This window comes from Peromyscus californicus, unplaced genomic scaffold, assembly GCF_007827085.1.
Source record: "Peromyscus californicus insignis strain IS unplaced genomic scaffold, ASM782708v3 Scaffold_13__1_contigs__length_99412109, whole genome shotgun sequence".
NCBI lineage: Eukaryota > Metazoa > Chordata > Mammalia > Rodentia > Cricetidae > Peromyscus > Peromyscus californicus.
Window position 1 is genome coordinate 26097243 of NW_026294424.1, and position 23899 is coordinate 26121141.

The following is a 23899-nucleotide window of genomic DNA, read 5'->3' on the forward strand; positions in this document are numbered from 1 at the left end:
CAGAACCATCCTGGAAGACAGGAAGTCTGGATAATAAATTGCCACTTACCCTCAATTAGATCCCTTTTATAGTGAGAAGGAAAAACAAACCAGGTATGGTGGTGCACACCTATATTCCCAGCCCTGGGGATGCTGAAGTCATGAGTTCCAGGCCAACCTGGAGGACTGTGACACTTTACCTCCAAAACCAAAATAAATAAGGAAATTGCAAAAGGGGGTTTTCGAGATGATGTAATCAACTGGCGACGTCAGACGACCCAGATCAACAAACAGAGGACATATATTTACTATTCAGATGTAACCCCGCAGGAAGCGTCCAAACAGGCACCTAAACAAAAGGCCACGCTCTGATTATAAGGCGCATATGTGCCTAGCCTGTCTTTAGAAGTTTCCTGTCCGTATAGCAGTTAGCAAATTGCTGGCCCAGGGATTACCCAGAATTCCTGGGATCATCTAGTTATTAAGCATGGAAAGCCAAGTTTCAGCATCTATAATATAAAGCACAGGATGTTCTAAAAATGGGACTTGTCATAAGGGCTTACATGACTGAGCTAGAAAAACTGCTCTGGCCCAGGGACAGAAGGATTGGTAGGCATTGAGTGATGAACTTCATCTATAATTTAGTGAGCTCCACTCATTCACACACTTAGACGTAGCCTGACAGGGAGGAAGGCTGCCTCCTTCCACTTGCCGGTGAAGTCACCAGAGCTGTGGTGGCAGTGGAAACTGTTGCAAAAGAGGTCAATGTTGCCTGTGCACTAAACAGTGCACTAAATGGCTGGAGCTTCAGAACCTGAGCATGCTCCAGACAGAAACTACCCCACAAGGCAGACAAAACAAACATTAACAATGTCAGCCCAGTGCAAAGAACAACTCATTGCTTATGCAAAGGTCCAGTGGAAATAATCATTAAAGATACAATCACTTGGTCATTTTCCAGAGAGCTTTATCACAGTGTCCTGCCGGCCTTTCAGCGGCTTTCCAGTTGTGTGGTGCACAGCAAAGCTGAGAGAATTGAGCTTCGGGCTGGCGTCCCTTTCCTGGTGACTCAGGTCAGGGAGCGCTTTTCAACAGCACCTGCTAATCTTGTTAAATCTTAAGTACCTCTCGGTTTTATGGGTCCACTTACTTTTCATTCCAGCCCTCTTTGACCTTGCTGTCTTTGTACAGCTTGACTGCCACCCCATGAGAGATGCACAGTTAATTCTAGAACACCAGACTGAAGACTGTGTGTGACCTGCACCACAGGGAAAGATGCACACAATGATGTTGCCTATCAAACAAGATCTAAGAGATATACTGGATTTTGGTCACCTGGCCACCGCATCTTGTCTGTTTTTAAAAGGGGAAAATGTGCCAGGCGGTGGTGGCGCACGCCTTTAATCCCAGCACTCGGGAGGCAGAGGCAGGCAGATCTTTGTGTGTTCGAGGCCAGCCTGGTCCACAGAGAGAGATCCAGGAAAGGCGCAAAGCTACACAGAGAAAAACCAAAAAAACCAAAAAGCTACATCTCGAAAAACCAATAAATAAATAAATAATAAAAATAAAAGGGGAAATGAGTTTGTCTTAAAGTCATTTTAGGTGAGTGGAAATGTACCACCCATGAGAATAGAAAAATGGTATATAATTGATCTTAGCCACACTGCATAGAAATTAGTCATATCTATAAAACTATTAAATACATAAACCTTATGATCCAACAATTTCACTAATCTAAATTATTTGATTTTTCACAAGGTCACGCTGTGTGTGTGGGTATGTGTGGGTGTGTGTGTGTGTGGTGTGTGTGTATGAGTGTATGTGTAAAATGCATTCTAAAAAAATGCCTTTTAATACTGACTCCAATTCTTAGGAGAGTCACATGTCCTGGAAACAGGGTTAGCTTCTAAACGCAGTGTCCAAGGATTAAATATGAACACTTCCAGGCTGGAGAGATGGTTAAGAGCACTTACTTTTCTAGCAGAGGACCCCAGTTCAGCTCCCAATACCCACATCAAACAGCTCACAACTGCCTGCAACTCATGTTCCAGGTGATCTGATGACCTCTGGCCTCTGAGGGCACCTGCACACACATGGTACACATAAATGCACAGAGGTGTACATATACACACAAATAAAAATAATAAATATATCTTTTTAAAATATATGATCAGGAGAAAGTGAGGCATTTGGCTTCAAGTCATAATTGTGGAGGCGTTGGCCAGTGTCTTGGTTACTTTTTATTGCAGCGATAAAACACCATGACCACGGACACTCAGAAAAGAAAGCATTTGATTCGGCTTATGGTTTCAGAGGGTTGGAGTCCACGGTGGCAGAGTGAAAGAAAAATTGAGAGCTCACATCTTGATCACAACCACAAGGCTGAGACAGAGCACTGGGAATCACAGGAGAGTCTTCAGAAACCTCAAGCCCACCCCCAGGGGCACACCTCCTCCAACAAGGCCACGCCTCCTTCCCAAACAGTTCCACCAATGGGGGGGAGACAAAGTATTCAAAACTATGGCCAATGGGGGCTGTTCTCATTCCATCCACAACCAGAGAGGAGTGAGTTAATTGTCAATGGTATTGAGAAAGGCAAAGAGAGTTTTGTTCAGAAGTGGGCCCAGTGCCACACTATGGAACAGGGAGCCGAGCACAAGACTGGACCAAATCTGCATGGACCGCGCAGAAGACAGGTCAGGCTGCTCATACAGACGCCAACAAGAGCAAAGGCATCACCTGGTGAGAGGATACCCGGTGGAGAAGCCCAGGAAGTGCATCCCTGGAACCAAAGTGATCTTCACCAGGATTAAGAAGGGAGAAAGGGCAGACCTGGCGGTTCATCTTAAAAAGGCTACTGATGAGTAATAGCCTTACTTACTACAAAACAAATGTCTCGTGGCTTTTAATGTGTTACATAATGAATTCATACACCAGAGTTCAGACAACGAAATGCTAACAGAATATTTCTGTTGTACAGTGCTGATTTAAGTAAAATTGGAGTGTAGTAATGTGGATGTGATCTTTTTTTTAAAATAGCAACTCCAATTCCATAAACATCATCACTGCTTTTCCTGTCTCAAAATAGACCTGGACTCAATTAGTAATGTTCGACTTTCCACAAAGTAGGAGATGCCGCCTCAAAGCCTACTGGAAGGTTTTATAGTCAGATTTGTAGAACTGGGCATCTGAGTGTGTTTAAACACTGGAGCAATCCTCTCACCTGTGCATCAGTGTGTGTTCATTGGTCCTTTACAAGTGATGGATAGAGATAAGAAAAAAAAAGTCTGCACCAGTGGTTCTCAACCTATGGGTCACGACCCCTTGGGGGGTAGAATGACCATTTCACAGGGGTCACATATCAGATGTCCTGCATATCAGATATTTACATTACGATTCATAACACTGGCAAAATTACAGTTATGAAGTAGCAACGAAAATAATTTTATGGTTGGGGGTCACCACAACATGAAGAACTGTATTAAAAGGATTGCAGCATTGGGAAGGTTGATCTACACTGCTCTTGACAATGTCAGTTTAATTAGAATTCCCTGTGCTAAAAAATGCTGCCTTTTACACCTGAAAGGCATTTTAGTATGGTTTACGTCTGATATAAAATAAAGAGTATTTACTTCTTCTTACTTTGTATAGTTGATCTGTAAGTTCAGATGCTCTTATAAGCTAGCATGGTAGACCAGCAAGTTAGACTTTACTTTTTAAATTCTTTATTGTCTAATTCATAAGTCATAATTCAGAACTGTTCTTAAACACCCACTCAGAAATCACAAAACTAGAAGTATTGCATATGTATGATTGGTAGTGGTACTTTTTGCCAATTCATTAGCTAGATTAAAATAAAGGAGATAAATTGTAAATTACCAGCAGTAAAAATATAACGTATCTACTATACATATATATACATATACACATAGAAATATAAATGTATGTTTATATGGTCAGGGCTGGAGTGATGACTCAGCAGTGAAGAGCACTGACTGCTCTTCCAGACGACCTGGATTTAGTTCCTCCCACCCACATGGCAGCTCACAAGCCTCTGCAAGTTCCACCACAGTCTCTGCTTCAGTTCCTGCCTCTGGGTTCCTTCTTGGGGTTCCTGCCTTGGCTTCAGTCAGCCCAACAAACCCCCTTTCCTCCAGCTAAGTTGCTTTTGGTCGTGGAGTTCATCACAGCAGCGGAAACCAAACTAGGTCAGTCCATCCTGAAGACAAACTGTGTAGTTTGAAAGGCAAACCTGACACTGTGCAGCTTCTCGGGCAGATGCTACTAGACACTGTCCACGGAGCCTCTTCACAGTCTCCCCACAGCTTCCGGTAACAACGAGCCTGGTATTCACTCCAGCAGGAGCGCACTGCACTCTCCTTCGGTTGTGACGCACTACTTTTCGGGTACCACTGTGCTTGACTTACTTTGTAAATTACACAGAGCGGCACTGTGCTGTGAGCAAGTTCCTGAGATGGTTTATATGTCATGAAAATGAGCAAATGAATAAATCATGTTAGAATGCCCAGGAGGGCATGTGAGAGGGTCTTACAGGGGGTTAAACTTGTTAACACAAGGGTCAACAATGACGACACGATCAGTCAGTGGGGAGAATAATCTTCGTTCAGATGCCAGAGTAGAATCCTTTAATCCCCTGGCTGAGAGGACACATTTGGCCTGCTTACACATCATGTTACTAAACTTTATCCCCGCTCACTATTCTTGCAAAGCAATCTTACTACCAAGATTTTGTTCTAGCCTTAGAGGCCATGTTTTATATACAAATAAAAAATATCAAGATTAAAACAGAATTTCTTCATCAGACTCAGAGGGGATTTCATCAAACTCCCGAAAAAGCATGTAAAATCAGTTAATCCCACTGGAGCTAAAAGTCTTAAGGACAACAACTTGTATTACATGAATTCTTCTAGAGAAAAATAAACTGTAAATTACAGGGAAGTACGTGATCTGCATCATCCAGTAACACCTACTATGGATGCCTCTGTACCTACGCACAGTGTTTAGAGCAAGAAGTTTGATTCCAGAATTTAAAAAATGTGGATTTATAGTTCAGGAAACCCGTTCTTTTGACTGGATCTTCTCTCTCTTCAGTTTAGATCCACCCACCTCCATTCTGAGGAGCTACCTGTACACCACTTTCTTCTGAAATCCAGCCCTCGGGGTCCTTCCCAACGCCTACTGTCTCCTCCTCCTCCTCTTCCTCCTCCTCCTCCTCCTCCTCCTCCTTTTTCTCCTCCTTTGCCTCCTCTATTTTCTCCTCCTCTGCTTCTCTCTCCTTTTTTTTTTTTTTTTTTTTTTTTTTTTTGGTTTTTCGAGACAGGGTTTCTCTGTGTAGCTTTGCGCCTTTCCTGGTACTCGCTTTGGAGACCAGGCTGGCCTCGAACTCACAGAGATCCGCCTGGCTCTGCCTCCCGAGTGCTGGGATTAAAGGCGTGCGCCACCACCGCCCGGCTTCTCTCTCCTTTTAAGACAGTTTCACTATAGCCCAAGCTGACTCAAATTCTAAATCCTCCTGCCTCAGCCTCCCAAATTCTCAGATTACCCACCACACAACTCTAAAGAGTGTCCAGGACCTCCTAGTGCCTGCTAAACCCTCCTGTCCTTCTTCCCTCTCCCTGGGGGGTCGCTTTGTCTCAGACGATGAGAGACCCTGTGTGCTAGCTCTTCCCTCCCATGCCTCACAAAGCACAGGCCCCTCAGCCTTGCCCTGCATTTATAGCCTTTCTTCTGCCTACTCACCCTGTCACTCTCAACTCCAGAGGGGAAGCTTTCCGGGACCAAGTTAAGAACCTCAGTACACACCATCTTGTCCTCCAATACAAGCCCAATCACTGCCCCCAAAGCCTCTACTCCTGGCTCTTAGATTTTTTATAGGCAAGATTTAGAATTTGAAATTAGTAGATAACCCCAAATTATCACCTTCTGATGTTGTTCTTGGCAAATGTACCAGCCTAAGCAAACGCGCGCGCAAACACACACACACACACACACACACACACACACACACACACACACACACCACACACACACACACACACGTGTCACAACACCAGAGGACAGCACTAATGTTGTGGCTATCATTGCTAGGCCACCCTCAGCTCTCTCTCTCTGAAATACGGTGACAGCACAGCTGACCCACAATCCCATTATCTCCTGCTTGACAACATCTGCTGAGTTACCCAATTTCCCCATGTCTCAGTTTTCTCGTCAGTAAAATGAGAATAAACGGCCCTGCTTGTAGAACTGGTCTGAGGATCAGAGTTTCTTTTTGAGAAGAGATTCACTGCCCAATTCTGTTCAAGGAAGGGCTTGCTGCTCAGCTGCCAGGAGGATGGTTGGCAAACCCTCAAGCTCCCCACATCCCCAGGTGTTCCCAGATTCAGAACGGGGCTTTAGGAGCCAGGGGTGTGTAGAGTAGGCCGTTCTGGCTAAGGCAGGCCCCTGACAGGCAGGATTTGCCTCCAGCTCCTGGGCTGCTTGGCTGATGCTGCCGAGCCTAGGTTACAGGCTCGCTTCTCCTGGCTCTCTACCTTCTCCTCAGAGGTATTAATCCCTGATAAGCACCCCACATCCAAACTCTGCTTCAACCACTGTTTCCAGAGGAGCCAACCTGTGGTGCTGTTTGTTGCCTATTTAGAGAAGCACCTGGCAGGCGCAGCAGGCGCACTGGGCAAGTGCTCATCAGACAGAACCGGAGAAGCCATCTGGAGAGGAGCGCCTCCGCTGGGCATCCTCTGGGGACGGTCGAGTTTGGTATCAGCTGAGGCCCAGCCCGTCATGAGGATGATATACTGGTCTGCTAACCAATGCGGCTGTTAATATACATTGCTAGGCTCATGATTTAGGACTTTTCGCCATTATCTTCCCTATTTTTGATCACACAAATTCAGTTTTCCATCACTCTCAGGAGTATACTCTGGCATAAATTAAATTATAAATTTAATATTTTAACAATTTTTACTAATGTCTAACATGATTTTAGGTTAAAAGCCCATAGGCTGTCTAGAATTAGCCTCCTCAGGATGGGAATACCCTTCAGGGCAGAGTCAACCCAAAGAGAATAATAGCTCCTGGGCTGTGGACCAAGGTGTGGATGATGGGCTGCAACACAGGGGTCTGGAGGCCTCACCACTGAGAGGTTGGGTTTCTGTCTGCACATCTGTGGTCACGCATTGTCCTGCAATTCATTTGTCTGCTCATTCATTCGGACAAGAGATCACGAGGTCGGGTTCTCACAGCCATCCTGCCTGCCAGGTTTTGACCCCCTGAAGCGGAAGGTTGGTTACAGCAGACAACAAGCAAGACCACAGAAGGGAGACCAGCACTGCTGAGATGAGGAGTCGGACTGGGGCTCAGGAAAGACGACATTTGAGCAGAAATTTTAAAGATGGAAATCCAGAGGAAAAAAAAATGCCTGGGGCAGCACATTCTAAACAGAAATCAGGGCAAGTGTCAAGCCCCTGGAGAATGAATGCCTGGGAAGAATACCAGAGAGGCCATTTTAGCTGGACAGTGCTCAGCAGGGGAGAGTAAGGCGCCCGGGGCTAGCTGAAGAGGAATTCCAATTTCCTTCTGAGGGTCAGAGAACCCCATGTGACCTGAATGGAGCCGACAGATACACAGCTTCTACTTTCAAAAAGTCATGCTGACTAAAAGCAAGTTCCCCCATGATGGAGGAAACCAAGTTACAATAGAGTAAAAGATGTGGGTACTTCTGATTCCTGGGTGATGCTCCAGTTTAGCACCGTAGCATAATTACTCTGGGCTTTTAGGTGGTCGTACAGCTGTTTTATGAGCTTTTATTAGAACACTAAGAATGAGCAGTACTATAGATTAAAATCCACACTAGACCCGAGGAAAAAACCACTTAGGAACACAGCCCGTGCCGCCTTCCCACAGGCTCATTCCCTCTCATTTTCATTTACAGCATACCATTTGTAGTGTTAGCTAATCTTATAAACCAGCCAGTGTCACCCTGCAGCTGTTACTCCTCTAGAATAATTACTAGCTCTAGGATGTCGGTGGAGGGGGGGAGGTGACACATATTTTTCTATAGCATTATGACCCAAAGAGAAAGAGATGAGTATGTGGCCTCTTGAGGCATCTGAACGCACGCACGCATTTCTGTATCCCAAGGAAGAGTCATATATAAACAGAATGCGTTTGTGTAACATTTCTTGCTCTTTCGGACTAGGTGAGAATTGCCTGCCAGATCTAGCTATTAAAGTCAGGTGTGGAGGGAGACGCTGCTTAGGACAGGTAGCCCAGCCCTAGTGGAAGGAACAGGGAAGTGTCCACAGGGCCAGGAACGAAATAGGCCAACTGGTGCAGGGGAGAAGATAGGATTCTAGGGGAAGTATACCATCTTACATTAAGTGCGGGGACTGGGACAGAACTGTCTGGGAAGAACTGTGTGTGAGAAGATTCCAGACTGGCGTCCAGAAGACACCTGCTAACCAAGAAAAGTGAGAAAGCAGGGGGCAGAGAAGCGTGAAGCTTGCCCCTCTAATAAGCACCTAAAAGGAAGTATGAGGTAGCTGTTTTCCTCATGATGGGGTTCTCCCTGGCAGAAACTTTCTGGGATCAAGCTAAGAGTGATTGTACACATCTGTAATCCTCGCACACAGGAGGCTGAGGCAGGAAGGATGATAATTTGGGGCCAGCCTGAGCTACACATAAGAGCTCATCTCAAAAGAAGATACACACAGTGACTTTGCTTCCTCCCCCTAAGTTACTTTTATTTCTTCTTGGTAATAATAGAGAGGTAGCTTTTTTTTTTTTTTTTTTTTTTTTTGGTTTTTCGAGACAGGGTTTCTCTGTGTAGCTTTGCGCCTTTCCTGGAACTCGCTTTGGAGACCAGGCTGGCCTCGAACTCACAGAGATCCGCCTGGCTCTGCCTCCCGAGTGCTGGGATTAAAGGCGTGCGCCACCACCGCCCGGCTGAGAGGTAGCTTTTAAGAAAAGATGACAATGCCCTCCTACCTTTACTCCATCCCATCTCTACGCTAGGCAGTCTTGAAAAGTGGTACCCAGTCCAAAGCCTCCTCAACATATAGAGTCCCAACTAGTTCTCAGGTTCAGGAGAAAGCAGAGCTACGAACATTGTAAATGAACAACACGTAACAAGCATAATCAGTGCAGACTGTCAGTTCCAAATTCTTAATTCAAAATGTTTTCAGGCTGCAGGAACAGCTCAGTAGTACAGGGTGTGTTCATACTGAGTACCACAAAGAAATACTAGAAAGCGTGTTCTTCCATAGTGCACTCAGGCTATGAGGCAATCACTTGAACAGCTCTGTTTGAAACCATAAGATGGGCTGGACTTCAATGGGAGTGTGCTACCTGGTCAAGAATGTTGAAACTAGTGTCTGAATTCAAAGCACTGGAGCCTCCTTTTCTTACAGGCAGCATGTCAGCAAGATGCTTGGAGACTCCTTCTGAATACTGCCACACGGAAGCAACAGTGTGCGGAGGCGGAATCTATTCTACAGATGTAGGGACGGAAGATGGATTTCCTTTGCCTTCCTAGTTCTTTCCTAGCCTATGAATTAAACTGACAAAAGACAGATTAAGAGGAGCGAAATTATACTTAATTATGCACAGTCATGAGAGTTTCAGAAAAATAAGAGAATCAGAGAGGGAGCAGATGTCAGAAGCCCATACAGCACCCTGAGCTATGGAGAACAGGGGTTTGGGGTGGAGGTAATGACATGTTATGGGAAAGTAGGCAGGAAATGCATCGTGAATAAAGGTTGTCTGGTTCTGTGGCCTCTCCAGGCATAAAATCATTCAGGGTATCCCTCTTCCTGATATAGGTAATTATTAATACAATTTTCCTTCCCTTATAGATGAAAATTCCTTTTCAGAGCTGCCCCTATCTGTAAATTCTCAGGATAACCAGCTGAAAATATGTCACAGGGGTATATTGTGGGTAGACTATTCAATCATATTTTGTGTGTCCTTAGCCCTAACATTACGGCAACAGTGGTGTCCGTGAGACACACAGAGCTAAACATTTTAAGTGAAGATATGCATGTGGCTGGTCCTTATTTTTGTGGTGGTGTTGTTTTGCTGGGGGCAGAGGGTGGTCTCACTACGTAGCTTTGGCTTGCCTGGCGAGCTCACTACGTAGACCAGACTGGGCTTTGAACTCACTGAGATCTGCCCGCCTCTGCCACCCTAGTGCTGGGATTAAAGACCATACTACCATGCCTGGCCTTTTTTATGAAAGTAAAACATTAACAAAACAGCAACCACAGCAGAGCCTAGCTCAATGAATCCCTAAACATGCAAAACACACGAGCATTCAAATGTGAACATCAAGTTTAAACTTCCATGTTCTTTGTAGAAGCCATCCTCAGCTTTGAAGGAGGCTGGCAATCTGTGTCACCTAGATGTTTCCTCCTGAGCACCGGGCAGATGCTTCCTGACTTCCCTCTCATGGGTCAGGGATGCTAAATCCCCGAGGAACAGTGTCTCTTCCACCAACCCAAGCCACGCAAGTTCCCACAAAACTACAAGATGAAAAAGCCCTTTATACCACCAACCAAGAAAATAAAATCACAGAAACCACGAAAGGGAGGGCTATGCACCAACAACTGAAAACAGAAGTGTCCAGAACAATGAGGAGCGTGTAGCGGGGCTTGGGGTCCAGCCTCACAGACCCGTCGCACACCCAGCAGAGAGAGCTCTGGTCTCAGATCAGCAGTTTCCTGGAACTACCCGAAGGGGAGCTGGAGAGAAGGCCACCGGTGCAGGCAAGAACTCTCGGAACTGGCACAAGACTGGCCGTGAGGAGTCTCAAAACACCTTCCGTTCACAATGCCAGCTCTGGGGGCAGGAAGCTGGGTTCTGCCTCCAATTTGCCAGGCTTTCCTTACCGTTCACAGAAGGGAGCCACCCAGAAGGAGACAGGGGACATGGGACTGCACAGTCTTTGAAGCCCTGCACTCTTCCAGGGAATGGGTCACAACTATCTTCGGGGGGGGGGGGCACTTTCTGAGATCAGTCCTTTCCATGCCCTGTAATTAAAACACATGCAGGAGGCTGGGTCTAGCTTCCCCATAAACAACAGAAGTTAATGAAATGTTCAGAACCAGTGTTGACTGCCAAGTTTTACAGCTGTCTCCTAATTGTTTGGGTATGAGAAAATTCTGTGTATGTCTAAAAGAATTATTTGATAACCAGGCTATAGTTCCTAAAATAATTAAAAACTGTAATCCTGTTCTGAAATCCAGAAAAGTTGCTTGATAAATGTGCCTTCCTCCTAAGTAGGCAAATCAAAGAATGCTGAGTTTGGGTACTTTGTTGCCTTTTGTGAATATTGGTCCTAAGAGCAGGGACTGGCTTACCAAAAACAATTATTAACAACTAAATGCCTGAGTGAACTTACAGCACTGTGCAGGGCCCAGCTCCTCAGAGTGGGCTGTGGCCTCCCTTCCCAGCCCAGAGTCTGAGGGAATCAACGTCATGGGACAACAAACACAGCAGATGCTTTGAGAGGTTTCATTTTAATAAATATTCAGGCACTGCAAGCATACCAGGTTCATATCGAAATTAACCGGGCAATACTGAATAGAACAGAGGGCGGGGACATTCTGAGCTCGGGCCTGCCCCACGGGGCTCTGGGGGGCCATCTGTTAGAGGTACTTGGTGGAATGTCTACAAATCTTGGCTCTTGAGTCCCACTTCTTACAGCAATACTGATAAGGGGCTGGCTGGGGTACAGGCGGACATCACTGTCCTCGAACCCTCAGAAATCTGCAAGCACAGACGGCAAGCCTACAGGATCAAAAGGGACGAAGAAAGCGGGCTCCTGTTTTTAATCTGAGAAGCCCATCTTCAAAGTCCTACTTGCATATTTTTCCAGACCAATCACGTCTGACTGCTGCTGCTTTAGACTTTTAGTTCCCGAGAGCTTCTAAAAAGAAGTTCCTAGCAGAAATGTTGTTTATCGTGAGTTCTGGCTGTATTTCATAATCAGATCATATTCTTGGTTAATCTTTTTTGGAGATAAATGCCTATAACCAAGGCATAGTGAAATGTTTGCCTGTCTTTCACTCTAGGAACTCAGGAAAATTTGGAAGCTTTAGTTCATTAATTCGCTAGTAGCTTTCCTGTGTAGGAAGTTGTTCAACCCTGCTTAGATTTTAGCTACAAAGACAAGCTTTTAGGCTTTCTCCCTTATGTAAAATTAACCATTTAGATTGACTGAGAAGAATCAAGCTTTTTTTTGTTTGTTTTGTTTTAATAAAAGGCAATTTATCATGTTGACACAGGCCAAGCTGTTCTGCACCTTGCTAATTCTTTTTTTTTTTTTTTTTTTTTTTTTGAGACAGGTTTTTTCTGTGTTGTTTTGGTGCCTGTCCTGGATCTCACTCTGTAGACCAGGCTGGCCTCGAACTCACAGAGATCTGCTTGGCTCTGCCTCCTTAGTGCTGGGATCAAAGGCGTGTGCCACCACCGCCCCGGCTTGCTAATTCTTTATACCCCTAGGATGTAAGAAACCCATCTTCAGCAACCCAATATCTTAAACTCCACTCACAAACAAACCTAAGGGTTATTCTTCACTCTGAAAAGCCACGTATCATGAGGTTTATTTAGCAGCAGCACCACACTTAACCCCACTGGTGTGGTTGGTACCCCTCACACAGCCTTTCAGAACTAGAAGCTTCTAAGCCCTAAGGAAGCTTAGTGACAAACTGTCAGAGCTTTGTGGCGGGAACTGCTAGGTCCCCTGGAGGGCCCCTGCCCTGGGTTCTAAACTGCCATTCCTCTCATCTGGGCCAGGCAGGAGCCTCTCACTCCTGCCTGCCTCCTCTCATGACCTGTTGCCTGTTCTCTGAGGCCCTTGTCACATCAGCTGAGGGATGCAGATCCAGTATGTGACTCAGCAGCAGTATGCCTGCCCTGCACATGCAAGGTCCTGGGTTTGCTCCCCAAACCCCCCAAAACAAGCTTCCTCTCCCTTGCTCAGAAATTTCCAGGGTCTTCCCATTTCCTTGGAGTAAAAGACCTTAGCACTCACTTCTGCACCACCAGTCCAGCAATGCCCCAAGGTCCCACCTTGGGGCTCTATCTTTACAGTTCCTGCTGCCAGCAACCTCTTCCCCTGGAGGTCCCGCCCTCCCTCCCACCCTCCCTCCTTCCTTCAGAGTTCTTCTCAACATCACTTTACCAGACTACCCTACTTAGACAGCCCCCTCCTACACTCTCTCCCTCCCTGCCTTATTTTTCTCCAGAATCTTTACTACCTGCATAATTGCATATTTTCGCCTGCCTTTCCTCACTAGAATGTAATCTCAACAATGTCCCTGCTGCTCCTCAATTCCTGGTCAACAGCAGGCACTCAAGTGCTTTAGAACGTGTGAGGTGCTCTTCTTGGGAAGGTGTGTGAACCAGTTTACTAATCTGCAGAGTAATTCAAGATAGGCATCATCATAGTTATCATCATCATCATCTCTAATGAAGAAATTAAAGCATGCTACTATCAGTAGTAAGTGGCAGAATTTGAACTCAGGACACTGCCCTTTATAATCCCCTTGATTATTGCACTCTTAGCTAATGGCAAATAATTACTTTAGGGATTTTCCCTATACTAGAGTCTTAGAAATTCAGATAATCAAAGCATGACTTTAAAATATCAAGTTTCCTATAATTGCCCAATATCTTAGAATAATAGGTGTGATTTTTTTTTAAGCTCAGGCTAGTAAACAAGAGCAAAATAGGAAGCACAATGACACCTCACTTCGGCCTCTAATTCTGAGGCCCATTTCCACAAAGACTCTCTGGATTCCAGGCATGCTCGGGTAATTCCCCCGCACCACGGAGATTACCATGATTAACGCTGGTCCATACGGTAAAACTGAAATACAAAAGCGCAGAGATGCCAGGCCCCACGAAGGGCCCCTTTGGGACTGTAGCAACTTACCGAAGCCCCTTGCTTATTAGTGTGGCGACTCACCCAGTGCACAGGGTAAGCCAAGGATGTCACCTAACAGAGGGCACGCTGATGCAGCCTTATCTGAGAAGTTACATAATAATGCTAGTGTGGAGCTCCCATAGAGGAGTCCGAGCCTTAGAGTGGAAGAGAAGTGTATGCCCTGGGAAGTATTCCACAAAGAATGTCGGGGGGTTTTCTGTGAGGCGCTCGTTACCCCAAACTAAGCAAGTGAAGTAAACTAGCTCAGGACAGAGGCCGTGTCCAGATGAATTTGCGATCTGGCCAGGCACCTGCCCAAGAAAGCTTCTAGGACGCGACAGGGCCTGCGCTTCCCCGGGAAGGAGCCTTGCTCGGTGTTCGGTGTTCCGCAAACTCCCTCCCTGGAGTCCCGCCGCCTCTTTCTTTAGGGTCAACTATCTCCTGCAAGCCTTGGACCCTGCGTTCTCTTTCTCCTCCCTACAGTGAAGCCAACCTCTCCTCCCACGCGGCTGCAATTCTCTGAAAGAAGCCACGCCGGGCCTCCCGCTTCGGGGTCCCCCATCTTCTCTGGCCCAGGCTCCCCACCGTTCCCCCGACCCTGGCCCCCCAGGATGCGGAAGGAGGTGAGCGATTAGGCTGCCGGCCAGGAGGGGCAGGAGTGTCCCCACACCTGTCACCTGGCCCACCTGGGCCCTCCCGCCCCGCCCCCCTTCCCCGGCCCCACCCACCTTCCCGCCGACGAGCCACCGCCCTCCCCGGCCTCCAGCCACGGTCCAATGGCCGTGGGGCAGGGCACGCTGAGCAAGCCGCGGCGCCCGGGCCGCGTCCCCGCCCTGTTCCCGGTCCCCGGTTCCCGAGCCGGGCTCTGCCGCCTTTAAATGCCACCCCGGGCCGACGCACTGCGGCCCTCGCCACCGTCCTCCCTCCGCCTCCGCCGCCGCCGCCGCCGCCGCCGCGACCTCCGCGCCGCCCGCCTCCCCTCCCCTCCCCCTCCCGGGCCTGCGGCCGCGCCAGCCCGGGGCGTGCGCGCGCGCCCGTGTGAGCGCGCGCCCGGCTCGGACCCGCGCCCGCCGCCGCTGCCGCCGCCGCCGCGTCCCCGGCGCTCGCTGCAGGAACATGGCGGGGTCGGTGGCCGACAGCGACGCCGTGGTGGTGAGTGCAGCGGCCGCCCGCGAGGAGGGGAGCTCGGCGGGCCCGGGGCCGAGGGCTGCGGGCCGGCGGCGCTGCGGGCGGCGCGGTAGCTGTCAGCCGCCGCGGGGTGGGAGCTCCGGGCCCCGGGGGCGCGGGGCAGGAGGGCGCCGGCCAGGTGCGCGCCGGGCGCGTGTGCGTGCACGTGGGTTCGTGTCGGGCCGCGGCCCCGGCGGCCGGGGATTTCCCCCCTTGGGGACGGCCCCGCGCCCCGGGGCTCCCGAGAGGAGCGGCGCGCCGTCGCTGCTCGCCAGCCACGTCCCGGAGGACAGGCCTGGGGGCCAGAGGTTCCAAGAGCATTCGTGCCTGGAGAGGGGCCTGCAGCCCACCTCCACGGGCTTTGCTGCCCGGTGGGCCGCGACCTTGAATTTGATCCGGTCTGAGAGGCTGGGGATCATCATCAGAGGCTTAGACCGGGTGGAAAGGCCGGGTTTTGTTTCGCGGTTATTTAATGAGCTATAAAGAGGCATCCTGTGCAGACGCTGCCTGTGTGTCTGTGGAGGGCTGCTGGACTCCGACAGATTTGTGTTGATTCCTCGCCCTTCCATTCACTCCCTAATAAACAAGGATCTGTGGAAAGCCAATCTGTGTGCTTCTATTTTTAGAAACTTGATGATGGGCACTTAAACAACTCCCTGGGTTCTCCAGTTCAAGCCGACGTGTACTTCCCACGACTGGTAAATCAATGTGCTCAGTGTCTCTACCGTTGATCCCTTGCTTTCTGTTGCAATTTTCTTGCTTTCTGGTGGGTCAGGTCCTCAGGGCCGAGGGCTTGGCTCTTCGCTAACAGCCGTAAACTTCCTGTTTGTCCCCTCCTCCTTTGCAGATAGTTCCATTTTGTGGGCACATTAAGGGTGGCATGCGACCAGGCAAGAAGGTATTAGTGATGGGCATCGTAGACCTCAACCCAGAAAGGTAAGGACAGAGCCCTGCAGTTGCTGAGCTATGGCTGCCTCCTCCTCTTCAGGGTTGCTACTTAGGAGTGCCAAGAAAGTACCATGTTCCCATGAAAAGAATGTGTATGAATCCTAGCCATCATCTCTCTAGATAGCTATTTATATCAGCAACGACAAAAATAGGTCTACAGTTTCTCTTTGACCCATGAGGAGGCCAAAAAACTTCATTTTCTTTTTTTATGGTTTTGAAACATCGTAAAAGCCATTAGAATAAATAAGAACCAAACTTTACAAGATATTTCCCTTGTCAGCTTCTGGAGCTGTTTTTGAGAATTCCGAAATGGATTAAGGCATGGGTGGCCTGGGGCATCTGAAGTCTTCAGCTGCAATTATTTTCAGTTACAGTAACATTTTCACCAGAGCCTGCTTTAGGTAACAAAATCTATTGGCTTGAGTGTAATCTTCTCGGTGTTTAAACTCTGTGTAAACAGTAGCAGCCCATTACAAGCAGACGAACCCACACGGGGAGGAACTGGGTCAAATTAAATGTTACATCTAACTCCAGCTAAGTGACACCTTCTTTTTAGCTTTGCCATCAGCTTGACCTGTGGTGACTCGGAAGATCCTCCTGCCGATGTGGCAATCGAACTCAAAGCTGTGTTCACAGACCGGCAGCTCCTCAGAAACTCTTGTATCTCCGGAGAAAGGGGTGAAGAGCAGTCGGCAATCCCGTACTTCCCATTCATCCCGGACCAGCCGTTCAGGGTAGGTACCTCGAGTGCCTGAGCGCAGGGTTGGCAGGGCTGCTGCGGACTCCTTATCTACTGTGTGCCAAGAGCTCTTTAAGAATTTCTTGGTGTCCAGGAAACTTGTCAGCCCGCTGTGAGAAAAGAATAAAAAACAAAAGAGATCTGCTTGCTGATAGGCCTTAGTACTTGCACAGTAGCTCTTGATTCTGGTCAGCCCATGTGTTTAGTTAATGGATGCCTGTGTACATACCTAATTGCTAAATCCTTAACCACAATTCTACTTAGCCGATACGGAGGTATTAATTATTTATTTGTTTACTTTGGGGGCGGTAGTGGGGATGGAACTCAAGGCCTTGTGCACATTAGGTAAGGTCTACCGCCTAGCTAGCTACGATCGAAGCCCTCTTTTTTGTTTCTATTTTAAAACAAGTTCTCACTAAATTGCCCAGGCCGGCCTTGAATTTCTAATCCTCCTGGCTCAGTTTGCAGAGTAGCTGGCATTATAGACCTGTACCATCAGGCCAAGCTGGGAGTACTTAGTCAATAATTTTCTGTGTAATTCCCAGCATAGTGTTAGGCACCTAGTGAAAACCCACCCTCAAGTGTCTGATTCATTATTAAATATTAATAAGTATCCAGAATTTTCGTGTTTCTCAGCCTTTGAGTAGCTCAAAACCTTACTAGTTTTGGGTTTAAAACAATTTAGTGATTATTATTTCATCTTCTCTCATTCCCTTTGCTAATGAGTCCATATTTGTGTATTTATTTTCCCCTGTGGGTTAATTAAGCCTGTCTGTTTCATGGTCACAAGCTGTGTGGCTGACAAACTTCTTCCCTTGGGCTTGGTTGGATATTAGAGGTTTGCTCCTGCTGTCTAGCAGGCAGGAAACACAGCCCAAACGTGCCATCTCATCGGGCAGCAGTAGCAATGCATTCCTCTGCAGGGCACTGCCATGTAAGAGGTTCTGGTCGGTCATATAAAAGGGCTTGCTGTCGGGCCTGATGATGCTCCATGACCGCACTTCACAATAACGGCAGCTTGGTTAAAGGCTCAGTGCTGCAGTAAGCCAGAGCAAACAAAACTGCTCTTAATGCCTTGGTCTTCATGTGGAGCTTCTCAAGGCCTCCGGACTCTTTCTCTTTCCTTAGAGTCTAAGGCAAAATAAAAAGCCATAACTTTTTTACGTCAGTGATAGAAATGAGATTGTTCCCCTTGCAATCATAATCTAGGAAGTTACCCTTTACCTCAGTCCCCCTTTAGAATGGTAAGCGCTCGTAGGCAGCTCTTGCTATACCGGTTTCTTAAGTGGTAAGCTGTGTGTGTGTGTATCCATGTCCGTGTGTGAGTGCACATGTGTGTGCTTGAAGGCTGGAGGCCAATTCAGGAATCATCCTTCGGACACCATCCTCCATCTCCTTTGAGACAGGGATTTTCACTGTCCTAGATCTCATCAGTTGGGCTAAACTGGCTGGCCAGTGAACCCAAGTATCCCTGTGTCTCTGCCTCTCCACCACTGATATAACAGACACATTTGGGGCCTGACATTTTTGGGGGAGTATGAGGGGGGAGAGAATTAAATGTGGGTCCTCTTGCTTGCAAGGCAGAGTATGAGGTGGGAGAGAGTTAAATGTGGGTCCTCTTGCTTGCAAGGCAGAGTATGAGGGGGGAGAGAATTAAATGTGGGTCCTCTTGCTTGCAAGGCAGAGTGCTCTGCCAGCTGAGCTATCTCAGATAGTAAATCTGCACACCTAATTCGTGATTGTGAGCTTCTGACTAGGAGGAAGACAGTGCTTCCCAACAACAAAAAAAAATGGAATGAAATAGAACTTCCTGGTGATATAATTTAAACAGTAATATGAAGTAAATGTGACTAATACCACATGTCGAGTCTCCTACATGGTGATTGCCAGTGTTTTTCTAAAAGCATCATAGCACAGCCAAGTATTAAACTCTGTGGTGGCCAGGTGGTGGTGGTGGTGGTGGTGGTGGTGGTGGTGGTGGTGGTGGTGATGGTGATGGTGGTGGTGGTGTTGGTCCACGCCTTTAGTCCCAGCACGGAGACAGAGGCAGGCCAAGCCCAGCCTGGTCTACAGAGCAAGTTCCAGGACAGCCAGGGCTACACAGAGAAACCCCGGCTCAAAGAAAGAAAAAGAAACCTCTGTGGTGAATTATGGGAAAGGGTTTCCCATGTGGACTCAGTGTTTGTTTGTCTTAACAAAGCCTGGTTAATTACACATTCTTGTCCAGTGGTAATTACTGTGTAATCCTCTCTCCTAGCAGTTACCATGTTTGTCTAGACTATTCTTAGATGCTGCTAATGGACCATTCAGGCCTCAGGAGCGGCTCTCCTGTAGGTGGGATGGAATTGTTCAGCAAGGGACGTGAGGGCATCGTGTTAGAGTAGCAGACCTGTGCCCCTTTGTACCTCTGCGTGGAGCTCAGAAGGGCTGTCACAGCCTCCCGCTGAAAACCTTTCACTGATACAGAGCAGTGCTTCTCAAAGTGGGTTCCTTGCTCCAAAAGCACCTCATCCCTTCCTGGGCTCTGGAGAGAATGCAGACTTTTAGCCTGTGCCCTGGACTTGGTGAGGTGACAGTTGGAGGATGTGGAACCCAGCAGTCCAGACTCTTAACTAGCTTCTGCACCTTGTGATATTTAAGATTCGCTGGGGGTATTGCTTTTCTTCTCAACAATGAAGTGTGCGTTTATTGTTGGGGTTTTTCCCTCCCTCCAGCAGGATTCATCCAAAATTGTGCATTAAATTGTTACTTTGTTTCTTCTAGGTGGAGATTCTTTGCGAGCACCCACGTTTTAGAGTGTTTGTGGATGGACACCAACTTTTTGATTTTTACCATCGCATTCAAACATTATCTGCCATTGATACCATAAAGATCAATGGGGACCTCCAGATCACCAAGCTTGGCTGATGGTTAAAGCGCTTCTATTTCACATATGATCAGGTGCCACAACTACATGACTGTCTGAAAGAAGTAGTGTCCTAGCAAGATCTGGAGACTCAAAAAGAAAACAAAAAGTCCAGAATGACAACTTCATCTGCGCCTTGCCCAGAGGAAGAAAGCTCGCAAGAAAGACGCCGAGCCATTATGCCCAGAACAAAGTAATACATTTATGCTGGATTTTATTCAGACTAAACTAAAATGGATTTGTGATGATTTGTGATTTGGTAGCAATTATTCATCATTTCAGAGCAAGATGATATTTAGAAACAGAAGTGCTAACGACCTTAAAAACAACAACGGTACATCAAATCGATGCATCTCTGCACTAAAGTGGACTTGCGTAGCACAACCAACATTTTAGTCAGGGTATTTACATAGAATGTAGATTGTGCAAGGTTTGGTTTTTTATGTTTTCTTGGGGGTTGTTTTGTTTTTGTTTTGTTTCGGGTTTTTTTTTAGGACAGCATCATGTTAACTTGGCTTTTTAAGCTTCCTCGGTTATTTATTTATATTCAGTGTATGTATCAATGTATTAGAGAATGAGCAATGTCTACAGATTATGAACTTAGGTCTGAGGGGGAAATTATGTATTCCAAGCATAAAACAAGTGGATCTATACCTTAAAGAATTTGAGTATATTCTCCACTCCCCTCAACTTTGGCTTCTTAACATAAATTGCTGTAAGTGCTTTTGGGGAAGATTTGCAACATTTCGGCGAAACTCAAGTTTTTGTCGATGATGTGAACTTCTGTTTGCATTGCTTCTTCTCCTTCCTGTGGATTAGCGCGGTGTGGGCTTCCTTCCGTAAGGCTAACTACTCCCTAGACTCAAATGATAGCTCGTTAAGTTGTTATTAAATTAATGGAAAGCGTATAAGAAGTGATTGCATAGACAACTTTTAAAATAACGATTATATCGGTTTTTAATAGTGTCCTAAGAAAATGATTCCAGCACACAGTGTAAAGCAGAAGCAAATTGCCCCAAATTACTGACTGGGAAATAATTTATATCAACTTAGGCTGTTAGCTCATTGTATAATTTTTCTCTGAGACCCTCCCCAGTATCCCTAAAGCAATGCCTTTGGAGCTTCTGAGCAGACGGTACTGCCTTGCCTCTGTGTGGTTTTGCAGGAAGTATGATAAGGTGGGATCCAGTGAGGTCATCTGAGAGATTAAGTCTCAGGGTTTCAGGTCTTTGATTCCCGCCGATAGCGTTCATGTTTCCCTGCCCTTGCAGAGCTGATCAGATAGAAGCTGTCTGGAGGGGAGGCTGCAGGTTATTGATGTATCTGCAAGGGTCAGGATGGTTGGGGTCACAGGAGTGTGTTTCACACGCTGCATTGGTCCCGGAGAGAAGGGCCCTTGGCATTGCTTTGGCCAGTTGTGGGAGAAGAAAGGGGTGCTGGTTGGAGGTGTGTTTATATATAGTTTAGGTTTTGTTTGTCCAGTGTACGTGTCTTATTAGGGCATCCCCTCATCCTGCTTTGCTTTTAAGGTTTTTTACACAACATGCAGAGGCACTGAAGCGGCCATGTCTTCTTCATGTGTCAAGAATGTAGACAGTGTTTCAGAACCAAAGTCTAAGATAAATGAAGCAAACTCAAATAATGAACTTTTTATAGGGGATATATTTGGAGCCTTCTCAACTTTAAAACTGTTTAGCACAGTTCTATGGTGTTATATACAAAGACTTGTCCACCGACACCAGCTGCATCTTCCGAAGCTTTAGGAACCCGCTGGCTTCTCAGCCACAGTCAGCCCTGAGAGCTGTTTCATAGCTCCAGGTACTTTTTAAGCCTGTAATCAATTTCTCATGGTTTGAAAAGCCACTTTTGAGGAGTGTTTGTCAAAAGACTTAGAAAGCACCCTGAAATATATTTGTATGAGCTTGGATTCTACTCATGTAGTGAGCACCCCTGCCCCCAGAGGGCTCTTCTGAGTGGCCAGGCGGGTGATTGACAAGCCAGGGGAATGGGGAGTGTAAGAGATCAGAAGTGACTTTTCACTCGTTAGCAGCCGATCTCAGACTTCTTGGTATGGAAAACAGTGTTAAACCATCACCCTACAGGTCAGCAGGGTCCTCTGACCGGCCTCCTGGGACTCCTCTAAGTAATGTGATGGGTTCATTTTGGACTAGCTAAATAAATAGGGAACACATCCCACTGTCTTAATGGCTAGCTAGAAATGAGGACACATTCACACCCTCCTCAGCCTGAGAGGTCTAATGTGGGAATTTCAGGATGGAAAGTGCAATTTGAAGCTTCACGGGAAAGTATTTGCATACATAAGGAGTTATATCCACCCAGAGCCCTAGTTCCGCAATAACCAAAACCAAGGGATAACAGTCAGGCTCTGGGGAAATAAGCAGCCTTTAGACAATCTGCAGCAAAATTGGAGTAAATGTGTCTATCAAGGTAATAGAAGTGACTTCTACTTTCTGGGCTGTCCCAGAATTGTCTTAAAATTAATATTTTTTTAAATTTTGAAGCCCGGTTTCAAATCTTGCCAACTTCTCTAAAACCCCCTAAGAGATCACTCTTAGAATTGTCAATGCACTAAATGGCAAATCCATGTGCATTAAGAGAAAATATCCAAAACAGGATTGAGCCCTATTGCCTTGAGAAAACAGCCTTGGCATTTTCTGGCATTAATGTAAAGATAATGTTCCTAGGATGACATATTTTCAAAGAAACACTTTCTTATTTACTGCGTGGTGTAAAGTGTTAAATGTGTTGTTACATTATGTCACTGCTGGAAGTTATTTGCACTATAATAAAGGAATTTTCTACAAGATAGCGTCTGGGTTATTACATGTTGCACTTGGCCCGAGATATAAGGTACTTATCATAGACCATGTGCTTAACAGTGACCCCTCTATCTCACATACTATAAGGCCACCTGTACATGAGTTTCCCTTGTTGATAAAGGCAAAGAAAATGTCTCAGAGACCTAAGGAGCTTTTGCATGGATGTCTGGGTTCTGTTTTAATAAAATATAAAACATAATGACATTCTGCATGCATTGACCCTACTGTTTGGCACACAGTTCTATGAAGTTGAATGCACACATAGATTTAGTATGTAACTATTTAATCAATGCAGATTCATTGTTTTCATCCCCCAGGTTCCCTTATGTTTACATCTGTCTCCGATTTCTAACTTGGGTCAGGCAGCCATTGATCTTCTCCCTTGCTGTAGCTTTGTATTTTCTGTAATACTGTAAATGACAAAGTCACACACCATTCAACCCATGATGTTTTAAAGTTGGCTTCTTTGAATTTGCATGATGTGTTCGGGCTACATTGATACTGTTTCAACTGTTTTCCCCTTACATTGCTGAACAGTATTCCACTCTGTATACTCTACAGTAGTATATTTTTTTTTAATCCACTCTCCCTTAGGATGTGCTGGATCTCCCTCCCCTCTCTTTCTTTCCACCCGCCCCCGAAATCAGGTGTTGCTATGTAGTCCAAGCTATCATTTTTTAAATGGCAGTCCTCCTGCCTCAGCATCTCAGCCTAACCTCAAGTTCTTTGGCTGCAGTATGCCGAGTGAAGAGACAATGGGTCTTTAATATATCTTTGAAACAGAAGGTGTTTTCTTTTGTGTTCTGTCCTGGGATTTGAATGATTAAGGAAGGATTCAGCCTTGGAGCAAAACTGGAAAGCTTAAAGAAGTATGTCCAGCTTCAGTTACCAATAGAGGCTCACATGCTGAACTTGGGGTCTTACTCCTAAATTAGCAGATCCCTTCCTTCACTTTTTCAGAGGACGGAACTGTGAGGTTTGCTGCTTGCTCTGTCCTGACTTTGGCAAGGAGAGAGCGACTAAGGGCGGCTAAGGTGAGAGACAGCTTGCTGAGGCTGCCACAGAGATGGAGGCGAGTCCCCTGCCCCTCCCCCACCCCGCCCCACTCCCCGCCAGTCTAGAAATGTCCTTGGGGGATAGGACATTTTACCAGTTTTGTGACAGCGTGCTAAATTAGATGGTCTGACAGAGATCAGTAATTAGAGCCTCTAAAGGCTCCCACCACTTAGGGCTGTCATTCATTCAACAGGTGTTTGTTGGACTGGGTCAATTGCTGTTCTAGACTCTGAGAGCCTTCAGTGAGTAAAAAGACCCAGGTGGTTTGAAATTTCCATGTACTTAGTCACCTGGGACATCTGTCCTCACCTCCAGGAGATTAC

General features: G+C 46.7%; 1 protein-coding gene, 1 long non-coding RNA gene and 1 pseudogene across 4 annotated transcripts in view; 2 read left to right on the forward strand and 1 right to left on the reverse strand.

The window, feature by feature from the left end:
• Positions 1-14910, reverse strand: part of LOC128108319 (uncharacterized) — a 32627-nt gene extending 17717 nt beyond the window's left edge. For both annotated transcript variants that reach the window (XR_008217426.1, XR_008217425.1), the window contains exon 1: positions 14650-14910. This is a non-coding gene — a long non-coding RNA (uncharacterized LOC128108319). The remainder of the gene's footprint in view (positions 1-14649) is intronic.
• Positions 1523-2879, forward strand: LOC128108316 (uncharacterized; annotated as a pseudogene).
• Lgalsl (galectin like) lies at positions 13835-22505 on the forward strand. Of its 2 annotated transcripts, none has more exons than XM_052734739.1 (5): positions 13835-14544; positions 15715-15786; positions 15936-16024; positions 16593-16770; positions 19539-22505. In XM_052734739.1, the coding sequence occupies exons 1-5, from the start codon at positions 14533-14535 to the stop codon at positions 19680-19682; spliced, it is 495 nt and encodes a 164-aa protein (XP_052590699.1). In that variant the 5' UTR covers positions 13835-14532; the 3' UTR covers positions 19683-22505. The 2 variants fall into 2 exon arrangements, with proteins under 2 accessions (XP_052590699.1, XP_052590698.1); XM_052734738.1 differs by lacking the exon at positions 13835-14544 and adding an exon at positions 14961-15073.
• Positions 22506-23899: the final 1394 nt, after the last annotated feature.